The following is a 16,406-nucleotide window of genomic DNA, read 5'->3' as shown; positions in this document are numbered from 1 at the left end:
GTCAAATGACTCAATATTCTCTGAGAGCTTCTGAGAGAAACTGAAATCAAACAGGAAACCTTCAGGTTCTCGGACGTCTGGTGCAGGGTCAAACCTTGGTACAGTGTAACAATGTGACTCACATTTACTTCCTGCCATTACCTGGGAAGGTTACCATCACGTCAAACCATTTGTGGTTGTTTATTGGAACTATTTATTGGCTGAACTAATGCAGTTTACGGACACATTTCTAGTGCAGTTTGTGGGTTATTTCTTTGGCTACCACATTGTTATTTCTTGGTCTACCTTTTAGATGCTTGTATCTGGCTTTTTTTCTTGCCTTTTTGTTTTAGTAGTGATGCTTTTTAGAGTCTGGTGAGTACAGTAATCCTGCAGGAACTTCTTCAGGTGGTTAAAAAAAAACGAGTATTTCTGACCTTTAAACAGCTGCTGAAATGTTTGGTAAAATTTGCATTGACAGGTATATTACCACTTGAACAGGGTCCCGCTGTAGAAGAAGTACCTGACTCTAGAACTGATTTATACTTTTAGACAAGACTTTTTGACTGGAAACTGAAGTTTTTGTCACTTCTTTTAACTGACTCTACACTACTGATCCGAAACCCATAGAGATAAGTTGTGTTTTTGTTTCAAGGTGGCACATAGTCTACGCTCTTTTTCTTTTTATTCGTAGGTTGCCTCACTTTGGTGCTTTAAGAATTTCAACACATACACCACATATAAACATATATGATCTTGAACTGATGCGGACAACAGCAGATGAGCCACTCCTGTAAGCTGAAATGTCAAATCGCTTATTTGCTCTATGGAGTTTGGTGTAGTAAAATGAAACAAACAATAGTTATTTTTATGAAATCAAACTAAAAAAAGGTACCTAACTATTTTCAAAAGCAGTTTTAAAGTTGCCCACTTCCGGGATTATTACGATGACCTGGATGACTGAGAATATCCACAAATATGTCCCTAAATATTCTTAAAGATCTTTTGAAAATTATTTTAACTTTCACTGCTTTGGTAGGCTAATGGGTGAAGTTGGCCCTATCTGCTTACTCTAATGTGATTGACAGAAACGTGAAAAAATTTAAACGAAAATCAGTGCAGGATCCGACTTGATCAAATGACATGAGATCAACTATTGATCTTGGTGATGAAATTTTACCATTGCTTGTTTTCCTATAAAGACAAATAGGGTTGTACCCAGTACTGTGCTGTGATAAGAGCAGATGTTATCTTTACTGCTGCAGGGCGGAGGCTGCAAATGTCACTCACATAGGCTTAGCCCGGCAAAGTCAGTTACCCTGTCATCAATAACTGGTTCATTAATGACATTTTTAACCGTTATGACAGCACACATTCTCCTCTGGTTGTTAGGATTGATAGTTTCGTTGTAGGAAGCATGCAAGAAGTCTTTGACTGTACTGTAGTCACCGACTCTTCCTTCAGTTCTTTTGCGGTTGTTGTTGTTGTTATGAAACAGTTAAGGGTTTTTCTCCCTGTAGCTGTTTGGATATGAAGATTGAAACCTGTTTGTGTGTGAACAGTAACGAACTAATCATTTAATCAGACTTTTATTTGTTATTTGTTGAGCAAGAGCAGGTCTCCTTCAGGTTTAGGGGCCAGTTCCCTGGTTGATTGACAGATAGATTCAAAATTTCTAATTGAAACGTAATGGATTCCAATGTCAGTAGCAAAACAGCAATAAAACAACATTTATACATAAAATCTCTTAAATTTGACAAAACACTTGATTGCGTCGAATCCTGTGCTACTAGTAAATGGCGTTCGCTACTGCTCCTGAAACTCTTATTCTACAGTTTAAACTCACACTCCTTACATTGTTTGTTACCTTGGCACTCGTGGCAGTGCTAGCAAAACAGCGATTCGTTCCATAGCTTTTACCCCCAGCAGCTCCCAAGCAGCCGGGGGATGAGCAGGGCACATGGGTAATGAGAGGCATAGTCCTAAGCCTAGCCTGGTTAACCACTGTGTTCTGCTTAGGTCACCACTCTGGTGATTGGCTAACAGCTAACTAACATAAATTCAGTAAAGTTACTATCCTTTAGTTAGTTAGTATTGGAGATCACTAAATAATATTGGGTTGGTGTGTTATTAAGCCAAAACAATGTTGGACACCGTAATATTCTGTGGGCCCCATGTTTAGTTGCATGTTATTGGTTGTTGAGATGGTGCTTTAAAAACATTGCTTTCACTAGTAATTGGCAGACGTTTCTCTGCGTTTGCCAATGAGATTGTATCCACCCAACTTTAGATGGAGCAAGTTTCTTGGGAACACAATTTTCTAACAATGCAGAGATTCCACCCAACTTTAGATGGAGCAAGTTTTTTGGGAACACAATTTCCTAACAATGCAGAGACCAGAACACACTACACTGTCTAAACTACAGTTAACAATAAAGATGGAGGAGGAGTTACTGCAATTTTCAATTCTAAGTTATTAAACAGTTCTAAACCTAGACCTAACTGTAACTTCTTTGTAAGCTTAACTCTAAGCTTATCCTATCCTGGCTGGAATTTTTTTTTTTTTTTTTGGTGCCTAGCAGCAGTGTTTTAACTCTAGTGTTAGCTATTGTGGAACTACAGTACGATGTTACTTATGTCTTCCTAAAGGCCTTGATCTAATGGTTTTCCATCAGTGTATATGAACAGTCGAGGAATGTTAAAAGCCCAACTAAACTAGTCTGTTAGCATCCAGGGTTGTCAACTTGTGTCTCTGCGTTGTCTGTCAACAGCTTAATTGTTTTACTCCCTGACCAGATTTCTCTGCCTGAAGTCTCCTCGCCATCCCTTGTTCTTGTTTCTCTGGCTTCACATCATTTTATAGATGCTGTAGATTTGATTTGTTTCTGATATTTTCTTTTTGGTTTACAAACTAAACAGTTCAAGAAAAACTTTTTTTTTTTAAATGCATCATTAGTTTAGTTCATGGGTTAAAAAAGTAAACACACATCTTGTCTTATTTGGTCAAATATAATTTACATATGTGCCAAAGCATAACTTAAGGTTTGCTCCCGTATCTGAATGTAAGCCAAATGTAAAATGGATGTTAGTCTTCAAAAGGTATAAAACATAGCAAAAAGGCTAACAGTTAATCAAACCATCTCAAACCTAGCAAAACATTTTGCTCAAACGTAGCTTAACTAAAGCATCCCTGAAAATAGATTTTAGATTTTAATAAATTAGAAGTTGGCCGACATCTTCGTCTAAAATCAATCATCAATATATAAAATTAAAATTAAAACCAAAGAACTAAAGCTTTAATTTTGCTAGAATGAAGCGAAACTGAAAGTGAAAGTAAATAGCTTGAATTGATAATTGAGTATTGAAGGTGTGTATGGGGGGATGGAGGGGTTACACACATATAACCTTTAGAGTTTGTTCTTGGTTTGTGTCCGTGTGTACAATCCACATGTATTTACACACACATTCTGTCAGTAGTTAAATGTACCTTACTTTACATTTCACCTGTAGCTGAACCCTGTGAACAACATCTTACGACAATTTAGGAAAAATGCCTTTTTTTTTTACTTTTTTGGAAGCATTTTTCATTGAATATACAGTACCATTTTACATATATATGTGTATATATATATATATATATGAATATATATATATATATAATTGTTTTTATTTATTTATAGTCTGTCAGTTGTGCTCTAAAATTTCTAGATTTTTTTAAAAAAACTTTTTCCCCCCCTTTAATTATTTAATTGGAACATCTCTGATTCCATGACAACCACAGGCCGACAGACCTGAACACAGACTCACAGAAGTCACTCACTCTGTCTTTGTCCTCTGTGTCTCCTCTTCTATAATCTACCCTCATGTGCTACTGAAGAGCTGAGGCCCTTCTGTCACTTGACACTAATTTTAGTGACAGTTTGGTATCTTATTTATCTGCATTAACTTTCCTTCTTTCACATGGACACACACCCTCTTCCACCACCCCCCACACCCCTGCTGATGTCTTCTGATGGGACAGCATTCTTTGCTTTGACTTAGACAGTCAACCAACCGGACCAACAAGTTAACACACTTAGACAGTCAACCAACCGGACCAACGAGTTAACACAACTCCCTCTCTCGCTCTCTCTTTCTCCACCTCTCTCACCCTCTTTTTAGCTTTCCCCACAAACATTTGACAAGAATGTTTCCAGATACAGAACATGTAAATTAACTAACTTCACCCCTTGACAATTGAACTTTTACATCTGTAATACTGTATTGTATTTGGGGGTGTAGTGGCTTAGTGGTTAAGGAAGCGGACTTGGGTACAGAAGCTTTCAGGTTTGAGTCCACCAGCCGCCAAGTTACCAGTGAGGTGCTCTAAGCATGGCACTTCCCGGGCGCTCAAAGCTGCCCACTGTTCACTTGTGATGGGTTAAATGCAGCGGTCAAACTTTGTTGTGTGCAGTGGCGTGTGAAAAGAAGTTCACTTTCCCAGATATGACGAGAATCCCTGTATTATGTTGGGATTCACATTGGTGCGTTCATTTACTTTCACTTTGGGTTTGGTATTGGTATCTTCTCAGTATCTTTGGATTCAAGATTTTAAGTCCCTGGTTTGAGCATACAAATAATAACAACAGGTGGTCAATGGGAATACTCACTTGATGATGACATTAGCATTAAGCTGCAGCTAATTAATTAATAATTATTATAGTTCAAATATGTAAAAATGTTTGTCTTAATATGTGAAGATCAGTTTCAAATTTTGTCACTGTGGAACAGTGACACTCATTGTATGTCTAATAAAGCCACCATTCACCCTCCTGTCATTGCCGTAATACACAGTTCATACCAACGTTATTTGAACACACTGCAGCAAAGAGTTTTTGTTTCTTGAAGCACCTTGAGCTTAACACCCAGCATGCAAAGCATGTTTGTGGAGCAAGTGTTCTTAATGCACGACACTGTGAGCTAAATGCAAACAATTAAGCATCTGGTGAAGCTCAAAAATATATATTTAAAAAAAATAAAATAAAACTGTTAAAATGCATGTAAAACGTTTTACCTCTGGCAATTTACTTTAGATTTGAATTTTCTGTTGCTTTAGCATTAACAGCAATTTGTTTGGAAAGTAGCCCTTGAGTTTTAATAGTGAATGTAAAGCAGTGTCACCCTTTTGTCAAATTTAGACGCTGATGCTGTTTTGTTTTTTTCCCCCAGTGTAGATAAATTCCACAGCTGGTTAATGAGTGATTGGCAGCAGATGCCACCTCAGGGTGTTCCTGGTACAGAATACTTGACATTTGAATTCAACACACAAAGGGCGGCTTGTTCAGCTGCAGAAGTAACTACTTTTTCTGCTTATGACACACCTCCAACAACAGTAACCAACAGTTGATTTGACCTGTAGGAATTAAACTAGTCTAGATCTCAATCAGTCAGTGTCAGCCAGATTTAGTGGATAATGATTGTTCTACAGCCATTTTTACAAAGTGAGAGGCATTAGTTTCATTTTTATTTACTGACTAATTTCCTACTGCTATTTCTGCACAGGTATCTGATGAAGGTGTGCAGCCTTTCGTGATGATCACTTTTACAAACATGACAGGAATGAATGGAGCAAACACAGACAAACTTCTCTCCCCTTGAATCTTCTCTGACAGCTGATTGACAACACCCTGAACAAACTCATGTCACTGCACAACAAGGCCAAAAGTATTGAAAAAAAAATATAAATGATGCCTTGACTTGTGTTGACTAACTTCATTGTTGTATGATCATTAACATAGACTTAAAATAATATATATATATGTATGTATGTATGTGTATATATATATATATGTATGTATGTATGTGTGTGTATATATATATATATATATATATTCCAAGAAGGCGTTCCTGTTGGTTTTAGGACATGCCCAAAACAGGTTGTTGTTTGTATAAGCCCAACTACAAAATTTTGGAGGCCTAGGTTAAACTGTGTCTAGCTCTGAATCCAAGGGTTGCTGTTGAGTAGTGCACATGGCTAATAAAGAATAAAAAATCTATATATTTTATTGTTGTGATCAAGTTTGTAATCAGAACAGTCAACGCCAGGCAAACACTAAATGTCCCAAACTGCACCTCGGTAATGACTCATGGGAAAGTGACATGGTGGACGAAGGTGATGAGTATGTGAGGAATGAGGGTGTGAGTTTTCAAAATGAGAAATGTTCTCTCACAATAGTGTTTGGAATGGTAACTTTGCATACTCTACATTTCCCCGTGTGGGTTCTGCTCTGTTTGTTGTGGTCATATATCAGACAGGTGTCGCGAATTCCACATGTGCGTTTTTAATAAGGAAGGACGTTGGTGTGAGATGTTCATGTTGTGTAGGAGTAGGAATTCACGTTTCTGAGATGGCTCTGACTTTATTCAGATGCTTGTGTTATCTTTAAATGTCAAAAACCTCCACCCAACATGATAAAATCCTCTTCAATTGGAATGAATGGTATCTCCAGAAAAATGTTCAATGGGTTTTAAACAAACTCATTTCTGGTGGTGTCATTTCATGACCAGTTCCTTTCACAGAGGAAATCATCAGTTGTACAGCACCACAAACAGAAGCAGTTGTTGCCATGCTGCTTCAACCTTTGAACCAAATTGTGTTGCTTTCTCACTTCACTGTCTCATACTGTTTCTTCTGATTTTTCTAATTGAGAAAACCTGCCAAGAAACGCAGCCTTAACGTAAAGCTAATGTGTCGCAACATTCCTAAAATTGTTGGATTTCTGTATGGACTTTGCTACAGTTGAGTTATGGTATTCATTTTATCAGTTTATAAGTGAGATAAACTATAATGAGGGTCAAGACCACATTCCTTAGATAGATGTGGTAGATATGGTATATTTGCGTAATATAAGTAGAGCAGGTAGTTTTGAAATATTGACCTTTGTTCTTGTGTTCCCACCGGCAGTGTCACTTAATAGTTGATCAAACCACACTTCAGAGATAAAGATTTATTTTCTGTTGCTGTGCTGCAGCGTAGGTGAAGAAGCATTTTTGTAAGGTTTGTTACAGTTGATGAAAAGTTTGGGTGAAAAATATTTAAGATGACAGGCGTCACTGTGCAGCAGTAAATCCTAACCCTGAGTTTTAAGTAGAATTCTACTTTGTAGAAATGTAGGTCTATGTGTAAGTGTATCAGAGAGCGTTGACTCTTCTCCAGGAATGTGAAGAGGAAAAATGTGTTCATGCTATGAAAGAGAGTGAGAACAGAAATTCACTTATAAATTGGCAGAAAGGGGTCAAATAAAACGTACATTTAACCTACGTTTAAATTAGTTTGGTTGAGCACCGCAGACCTCATGACCAAGTTGGCAGAATCTGATCTCCTGATTGCCAGATCTGGGTAAAAATCTGGGTCCCGGTGTTCCCTTAGCATCAAAATAATCAGATAATAAAAATGTAACACATTTTAACAAAAGGGCAGAATGATGTCCACTGCAAAATCCATAACTGCAGCACCCATCCAATTATGAGTTGTTATTTACACACACTGTGGGAAAACATTTTATTTTCACCAAAGTACCTTGAGCTTAAAATAACATTTGAACTCCCTGCATGTGTTTGTGGAGGCCTCAACTTCAGGCCAGATGCCCGTTAGAAGTTTGTCATCAATGTATTAACACCAGTGACACTGAATGGACCAAAAAAAAAAAAACCCAAAACAATTAAAGGATAAAAAAAAATAACAGCACAAAATAACACTTTGCACATTGTAATCTGGGCCGACGTGATGACAGAACCTTCACTCAAACATACATCGACAACCAGACTCTGTGGTTTGTACCAAGCCCTGAAATTCTATTTTCCATAAACACATCTCTTTATTTTTAGCAGCTCAAGTCGTTAAAGTCATTAGGAAAAATAACAAGATGTTTCTCTATCTTCAAGTCTTGCCTTCATTTAAATGTATCCATTTTTAAAGCTTAATTTTCTGATGTAAAACATAAGATTCACAGCAAACCGTTCCGCTTTTCAGGTCATTAGTGTTTTTTTTTTTAAAGCTTCTTTCGTACAATATTATTATTTCTTCCACTAACAGAAGCGTGAAATTCCTAATTATCCATCGCTGTTGATGAAAAGCTTTTTCCTCAAATGGATCTTTTTGCATTTTATTAACATCTTGCGTGTGTGTGTGTGTGGGTCTCTGTGTTTTGATGAGTGCTGTTTTGCATTATGAAGCACCTCCAGGCTTCCATTTGGCATCTGAGAAAGTTGGCTGGACTCCAACACTGCGGTCACCCTCGTGATTATCACTCATTAAGACTTGTTGCAAGGAGAGAGGGTGCAGACTGGATGGGTGCTGATTGGTGGAGGCTGCAGTGTTTGTAGAGAAGATGTTGATGATGATGATGATCTAGTTTTGAAACAGAAGTCAGAGACAATAAGTAAAAGTTGCTTCAGACTTCACTGCTCACCTTTCTAAACAGCGTGATCTTTATAACTAAGACAAAAATGCAATCACTGACATAGAAAGTAAATGATATTCTCAGACAACCCTAATAAATGACAAAGGAGATGGCAGTAGATCATTCAACTGTGTTTTTTGGGACAGCAACTACCAGTGAACTGTGCTTTCATATGCAGTCACTCTAATGTTATATCAAAAACAACAGTAACAGGAACCTGGCAGGAGAAATGTTTGAAGAGTGCACAGCAACCTCCCAAGAAGTCGTGGTTCAGGACCTTGTGTTGACTGTACCATGTGTGGACAGTATCTTATGTTAACTGTACCGTGTGTGGACTGCACTACAGGTCTGAATGTAGGAAAGTCAATGGTCTGGTTTCCAGGAAGGACAATCACAAATTCTGTTGTTACTTTGTGTCATTTTTCGGAAAATCTTTGGCATTAATGTTGTAGCTCGGCCTCTGGGTGTCCTTCGTGAACAGAAACACTAAACTCTTCTCATCTGTCAGTCTTAAAACAAACTAAAAAACATTGTATTTTGTAGGTGAACACATTTAAATTAGGGAACACAGTTGTGTGTACATCTGTGTTGAGGAAATGGGCCACATTAATACAAAAGTACTTTATATGGAGTATATCTTTACCCATGTATATAAATATTTATATATATATTTATATAGTATATATGCCAGTGGAACTAATATAAAGTGGTTCCTTTATTATTTTAAAAAAGGTTAAGATGCAGCTTTGCATTTATGTCTTTAAGAAGACTGCTGTTGAGTCACTTCTGAGAGAAGGTTCACATAAAATAGACAGACTCAGAAGTTGGGATTAGCTTACATAAGATGTCCAATTAAAGCTTAACTTCAGTCTGACTAAGAGACTGAAAACAAACGCACAGCTGTAGCCGCACCGGAATTTTTCTACATCAGAGTTCTGCGGTGTCTGCATGTCGTTCCGCGTGATTTGATTTAGGGACGACAAACAAACGACAGCTCATAGATGTTTTATTATTTTTGACTGGGAGGAGGAGTAAGGTGAAGTCTGACCCAGCCCTTTTTAGGTGTGTGTGTGTGCATTGATTGTGTTTGGGTGGTGTTGGTTAGTTGTACAGAGCCAAATCTCAAATTATCTTTTGTTCTTCGTGTGGATGGAAAAAAAAAAAAAAAACTCAGTTAAGAGGTTTTAATATCAGAACTGTTTAATAGCCAAATTGTTAGCAAGTTTTACCCATATGTACATTTTCACTTGTATTTTAGTTTCGGTGAATGTGCATATGAAACTGGTGGGGTTCAGTACCTCCAACAAGGTTAAGAACCACTGCTGTATGTATAGGAAAAGGGTAAGAGCAGCAGATATAAAGTTACTAAGAATATACTGTATACAAAGATTGCACAAAGTAAGGAAAATAGCAATATCATGGTTTTTTTTTTTTATGGCTTAAAATCTTAAACCAGTTATTAAATTTATGGACATATTTAAAACAGCACTGTATTTCAAAGGTCTAGGATTTTTGTAGAACCAACTCCTTATTATTCTTCACCAGTTGTGGTGTCATATATACCGTATTTTTTGGTAGATGTAACTCGCCCAGTGTTGCCTCCCTGTCTTGGTGAATGTGTTTGCCTTCTGTCATCCAATGCTCCCACACAGCTTGCAATTTAACTTTGAACGCCCTGTTAAGACCAATATTTAGTGGTTGGAATTCTTTAGTTAATCCACCCGGAATGATGGCAAGTCCCGAATTACTTTACTTCACTTGGGTTTTGACAATATTGGTGCGATGGGCGCGCATGGAGTCGCAGATCAATAGGGACGAAGATTTGTGGAAAAGCGTAGTGACCTAAGTTGGACACAGGGGGACACTGCTGTTGTTGTTGTGCACCCCTACAGAGTCAGGAGGTTGTCACGGTTGTTGTTCTGGATGGTCACCGTCTTGTTGTTTTGACGTTGTTCCATGAGGAAGTGTGGATGTTGTTTTGCAGAGAGAGTGTGTGTTTTGCAAGCATCGATAGAAAAGGAGAAATAAAAAGAGTTTTTGACCACGAATGAATTGACAGCCATAGGTTTGAGTCCTTCTGTCCTTCTGCATCGCACCATATATCGACAATACAAAAACACAGCGTAGAGTCTCTGGGTGTTTGGAAGACACGACGCAACGTTTCACAGGTATCGGTAATACAACCATACTGTAACAATTGTTGCTGAGCATCTTCTAATTGTGTTAACAGAGTTAAACGTCAATGTCGATTTTTGAGGAAAGTAAAGGATTTTAAGTGCGCCTTATACTCCGACAAATACAGTAAGTCAGTGAGAGGACTGTGTGGTAGAGCTTAGCTTGAACAACATCACATCGCTGTTTTCTTTTACTGATCACATTATTGCTATTATTACTATACCATACTATATTACTGTTACTATTCACAACAGTTCTTAGACCAAGCTGTACATGGAGAAAATTCTGGTAAATTATGGCAAATTAATTCAAACTCTATAGTGTACTGTAGACTTTTTCTTGACATTTGATATAAACATGATTTTTTTTTTCCTAATTTGTTTATCAGTACAATTTTGCCTTAGTTTTAATTTCCTGTTTCCTTTTATGCCCTGGAACCTGGAGTGAGGCTGCAGAAACCGGCTGTTGTTTATCGTTGTATACACAGTAGATAATAACAGGGGAGGCTTTCTGTGGATAAAAGGGGAAAAAAAACTGCTAAATCCAGAGGAACGGGCCTCGGATCTGCCTCAGTGAGCAGCAAAGCAGAGTAAATACAGGAGGAGGTGAAATGCTCTTTATTCATATCATTAAACACAGACAAACTGGTTCTGCTGTTCTACACTGTTGTGGTGCAGAAGGAGCGGTTCTGTACAGCTGATCTACAGGAACCAATCAGATCCATTCGTCTGTGACTAAGATACAGGGAGTTTGAAGAGACAGTTTTTTAAGGATCAGGTTTACCTTAGTCGGGAATAGAATCAGGCTTGAAATGTCTGTGTTTTATACATGGAATAATTCAATGTGAATTTTAGTCCAATGTACTAGGCAATTTCTGATGACACCATGTATGGGCATTTTGCATCTTTATTCCTGAAATATTAAATTTACAGTATTTATCAGTAAAAATGTCACATTGCTAGCATGACTTTAGCTGTTAGATACATTTACGGACTACAGTAAACTTTTATCAGAGTTGAAGTCTGGATAATACAGTATTAGAATAACCTCTGGAGTTTCCTGTTGACCTCTGAGAAATGCAGAATTTGAACACCAGGTTAACGTCCATTGAATCCAGCAGAGTTCCCTCACTCTGGTTTGAGGTACAGAGCCAATCAGCTCATTCACTGAGATATACATAAACAGAGATAGCCTGACTTCAGTTGAGGACTTAACTCCACGTTATAAGTCAACCTCAAAGTCCATATTATTGATTTACTTAACATTATTTGAGAAATGTTATGGTATAATCATGAGGTTTTAGCCATAAATGATAGGTGATCTGTGGTATGGATGTTTTTACTGTCAGTGTAGGGCACACTACAGTTAGAAATAATAAAACACTCCAAGGCTGTATAAAGGAACCTGCAGGGTTTAAGTGTTCCTGCAGGTTCACTCCCAGTTTTAAAGATCTTTCTAGTTCTAGTTCAAAGTCTGCCCGCATACACATGACATACCACAGCCATGAGTCATGGCATAATGAAAAAGGGAGTTCCCACACACACATTCGAGCTGTACAAGTCAATCTGCTGAGTAATGACATGTAGGTAAACGACATGAGAAGCTATAGGGATTTCTCAAGTCCAGTAAGGATTCTTGGATTTCCAAGATGTCATCTAACTACACTGAGGAACTGTATGATCTGGAGGAAATTGTAGAATTCTTCAAATTCACCGCATCTAAACTTCAGTATGCAATAAATCTGTTGTCGTTAACATTCGAACCTATTTCATATAACCTACAGAAAACCCTATATAACCCTCAGAAAACTGCATGTTTTCATGTAAGATCGAAGCTGGGCCAGGACTTGTTATCAGCCTGTAGTTATAGTGGCTTCCTCTGTTTAAAAGTACTAGGATTATGGATTCTTCAAACTAATCTCATATTATTTGCAGGATTAACTACATGTCCTGCTTCTTAAAACAACACAAAGAGGTCAAGTCCAGAGTCCATCTTTGGTTTTCCCAGGGTGCAGTAGGTTTTTACCGACTTGTTTTTTTCTACACAGCAAATTAAATGAAGTTCTACAAGTTCCACAACCAAACATGACATTAAGCACTGCACGCTCCACCCTGATGATTCCTTTACTTTACAGAAGTCAAACTACTAATTACTTGTTTTGGACCAGAGAAGTTGTATTGGTGCTGCAGTTTATTTCTTGTTCTCTTCAGGAAAAATTTGATAATTGTTTTCCCTGCTATCGAATACTGGTATTTTAATAAAATGAATCCTTTACTCACTCAGTTTCTAACATTTTCAAAAGGTTTTGGTCTCGATCCCTAGTTTTAGATCTTCTTCGGTAGAAAATGATGATCCCGTTTAGAGGGAAATAGAAGGATAAAGCACGTATGAGCAGTGAATACTGAGTAGTTTTACCAGTGATATCCTAATATTTATTAATTTATCGACCACTATCAATAATTCTCAGGTTGGTAGGAGTGGGGAACTGGAGCCATTCCTGCAGGCATGTGCTATGTGAGGGGTCACACCCTGGTCACATTTTCATTATATACACAATATTCACAGTAACATTCACATGGTAAGTTCATAGTTTAAAACAAATGTGAGTATGTTTGGACAGTGGATGGACAATTGTGTAAACTCCAGACAAAAAGTCAATCCGTTCCCATTGGTTTTCAAATTGATCGATTTTCTTGCTATACGGTAATAGCGCAGACTGCTGTGACCACCCCAAAGCATTTATGATAGCAAATTACAGCAATGATCCGACAACCAACAGATTTGTTTTTTATTGTTTCCGTAGTTTTTGAAAAGCATCTGAGTAGAAACAAAGGAAAAACAAACAAAGTTGCAGAAAGACAAAACTTTAAACATGCAAAAAGGCTTCACCCTCCTCATACCTGCTTATCAAGGTGTGTCATCTCCCAGTTTGGCCTCGTTCCACAGTCATCGGGCTCCACCCGGACACACCCTGTCGAAGAAGTCAGGTCTCCTCAGACTCCACAGGAGGTGGAGGTGGAAACAGTGATGACTGGAACTTTAAGATTTAGCCCAACCTCAGGTTTAGTCACTCTTTTATTTAATCTCAAACCGACAAGACCGGACTTGTCACAATGTTCTGGGCTTTGTCAGCGTTACTCCTAATACCTCATTATTTAGTATTTATGGCCTTGGTTTTCTTTAATCAGTACACAGTGTGTAGTGTTGTCAAAATATGTCTGTGTCTTCTTTGTACTAGGGCAGTAATTTGTAATAGCTCCAACCTATAGTTTGACATGTAAACTATAGTCGGAAAACCATTAGCAGGTACTGTAATAGAAAGAATGTGTTTACAAGACAAGTCACATATTATTTTGTCTGTAGTTTGAATTCTTTGTTTCTGATATATTTTCATAACACTCTCGACATAATGTTAATATTTTCCAACAAATTATCAAAACAAAGCACCCGAAAAAGCCTTTACCTATCACTTACAAATTAAAGTAATGAGATGAATACGTCAGAAAACTGCATGTTTTCATGTAAGATCGAAGCTGGGCCAGGACTTGTTATGTTACCGGGTCGCGGGTCTAAACGTTTTTATTATTGTGATTACGGTAATATAATAATGTGGCAGGCACTGCAAGGGATGCCTCTCACCCTACAGGACTGTGGGCTGGGGGGCGTGGTTTACGGTGCCTATGTTTTGGCGCGCTGAGTTGTTGAAGTTCAGTTGTTCTGCGCTTTTGGAATAAAGAGTAAACTCACTCCCGTCTCCTGCGCTTTCTTCGCCCTGCTACAATAAACATATTACAGCTTGTCTTACTTCGTACACCTCTCCAATAACTAGTCATTAACCAGTACATGTATAAATTAATATTGTTGTCTGTGCGAACTGTGGTTGGTCTCGATAATGTGAATCGAAATGTGTGGGTGAACAGCAACTGGACAGAAAGTGTGTTTTACAAGAAACACTAATCTTTGATGAAACTTGGCTCCAACTCAAGGGACTAAAATGAAATAATTCAAACGTTTCTTTTTTTCCATCTTAATTAAATCTGGCTCATTTAGTGCTGTTTTTCTCCCGTCTGTTCTCTCTCTCTCTCTCTCTCTCTCTCAGTCTCTTTTCCCTACCCACTCTCCCACCTACACACACACACACACACACTCAAATACACACACATCAATAGAGTTAAGCAAACTAATCAGTTAGCCAAGGAAAGCTTCACAAACTCAGCCCGGATATTAACTAACAAACTCACATTCTCCACCTCTTTCTCTCTCTTTCTCTCTCTCTCTCTCTCCCCCTCTTCTCTGAGTGTGTCCTCTCTCTTTCTTTCTCTCCCTCCCTCCCTCCCTCTGTCACTCTGTGTATGGAGATTGTAGTTAGGGTCATCTCCATGTACACAGTGTTGCAGCCCACCCTCTAACACACACACTGAGAAACCCCCTGCAGGCTGAGTCCAGTGTAGAAATGAGTTTTGACTCAGCCCAACACGATGAGTTCGTCTCTTTCCCATGAAGTGAGTATTACCAATATCTTAACTCTCTCAGGATTAATCTGAAAACTACTGTTCAGAATGAAGAGGTCACGAGGCTTTAGTCTTTTGTGTTGGCTACGAATGGTGTATTTTCGGGTGTTTTTGCTGTTTTGTTTTACTAAGTGCGGTTGATCTGGCACTGACACACGGAGGGGTCGGGTGCCAGATGTCTGCTCTCCCTGCTTTGAGTTCCCTTACCGGATAAGTACTGATCATTTTGATATGGATAAAATAGTTTTACTGAAATCAATCTGAAATCATCAGGGCTTAACCCCACTGTGTTTTTGATATGGATAAAATAGTTTTACTGGAATCAATCAGGGTTTAACCCCACTGTGCACTTGTCTAACACCTGTCGTGTTAGGTTGACTTTTTTCCTAACTATTGGTCTGACTGACATATTTGTTTAGGCCAAGGTTAATTCCAGTGCTGAGCTCTGTATTTTCTTGAGTCTGTGACCATTTGGTAGTTTCCAGAATAGGTATACCGTTTTTGCTGCTGCCCCTTGAGACCACCTAAGGGTGGCATGGAGAAGCCAGTGATTGGCCTGTATGTGGTAAAAATGACCGGCTCATAAAATAGTACCATGGATAATCAGTAGCCTCTGTGTGGAACTCAGTCAGATGTTCAATGGCCTTATTTTGACACGTAGTGGTGAGATTTACTCCTAAATGGCATGACACCTTAACTGACTCTGGCCACAGTTGTCTGCTGTGTTGAGGACAACTACTTACTGTTTGTCTGCTGAATGGTTGGTCATGATCTTTTCCGTGCTCAGGGAAGTTTTTCTTTCCGTTTCTGTCTTGCAAGAGGAGATAGAAAATTAAAGCTTTTCTTCGGAAGGCTACCGACACCTCTGTAAGTCTGTTACCAACCACCTCAGAAGCGGCTTTACTCGTCATCATTCATACAGTATACACACAGCCAAATTTGTACTACATCCATGAAGTAGTAGCAGTAGGCAACGGTTTGTTGCGCTTATTGATTGGGCAAGTCATTTGTTAGTTGCTAAACATTACAGTCAACGCTTTTCTTAAATATTTTACTTTAACCCATCAAAGAGCTAAATTTCCAGAAAGGGTGTTGCTTTGACCCAGAGGCAATGTCTCTTTCATTGGTGTGGAACCCCAGGGTTCACCTCCTGGGCAAGATGGAATCCGGGTTAGGGTGGTTGGTACCTTCCAGTGGACTCACCACCTGCAGGAAGGTTCAGGGGGTCATGGAGAGGTCATGGAGACTGCTGCCCCCGTGACCAGGTAACGGATAAGCGGTTGAAAATGGATGGATGGAT

General features: G+C 38.5%; 2 protein-coding genes across 4 annotated transcripts in view; one reads left to right on the top strand and one right to left on the bottom strand.

Moving 5' to 3' along the window:
* LOC103389085 (ephrin-A5-like) overlaps nucleotides 1-16,406 on the bottom strand; it is a 1,154,841-nt gene that overhangs the window by 1,055,471 nt on the left and 82,964 nt on the right. The gene's annotated exons all lie outside the window — the stretch shown is intronic.
* LOC103389048 (cingulin-like protein 1) overlaps nucleotides 1-16,406 on the top strand; it is a 48,181-nt gene that overhangs the window by 1,002 nt on the left and 30,773 nt on the right. The window contains exon 1 of one of the 3 annotated variants that reach the window (XM_008324310.3): nucleotides 14,960-15,097. The exons of the other annotated variants lie outside the window; for them this stretch is intronic. Within the exon in view, the coding sequence (XP_008322532.1) occupies nucleotides 15,074-15,097 (24 nt within the window). The 5' untranslated portion in view covers nucleotides 14,960-15,073. Of the gene's footprint in view, nucleotides 1-14,959; nucleotides 15,098-16,406 lie in introns of those variants that run through there. 3 annotated transcript variants of the gene reach the window in all.

This window comes from Cynoglossus semilaevis, chromosome 14 (assembly GCF_000523025.1).
Source record: "Cynoglossus semilaevis isolate Cse_v1.0 chromosome 14, Cse_v1.0, whole genome shotgun sequence".
Classification (NCBI taxonomy): Eukaryota; Metazoa; Chordata; class Actinopteri; order Pleuronectiformes; family Cynoglossidae; genus Cynoglossus; species Cynoglossus semilaevis.
Note: the sequence above shows the minus strand (reverse complement) of the source record. Positions and strands in the feature narration are given on the sequence as shown.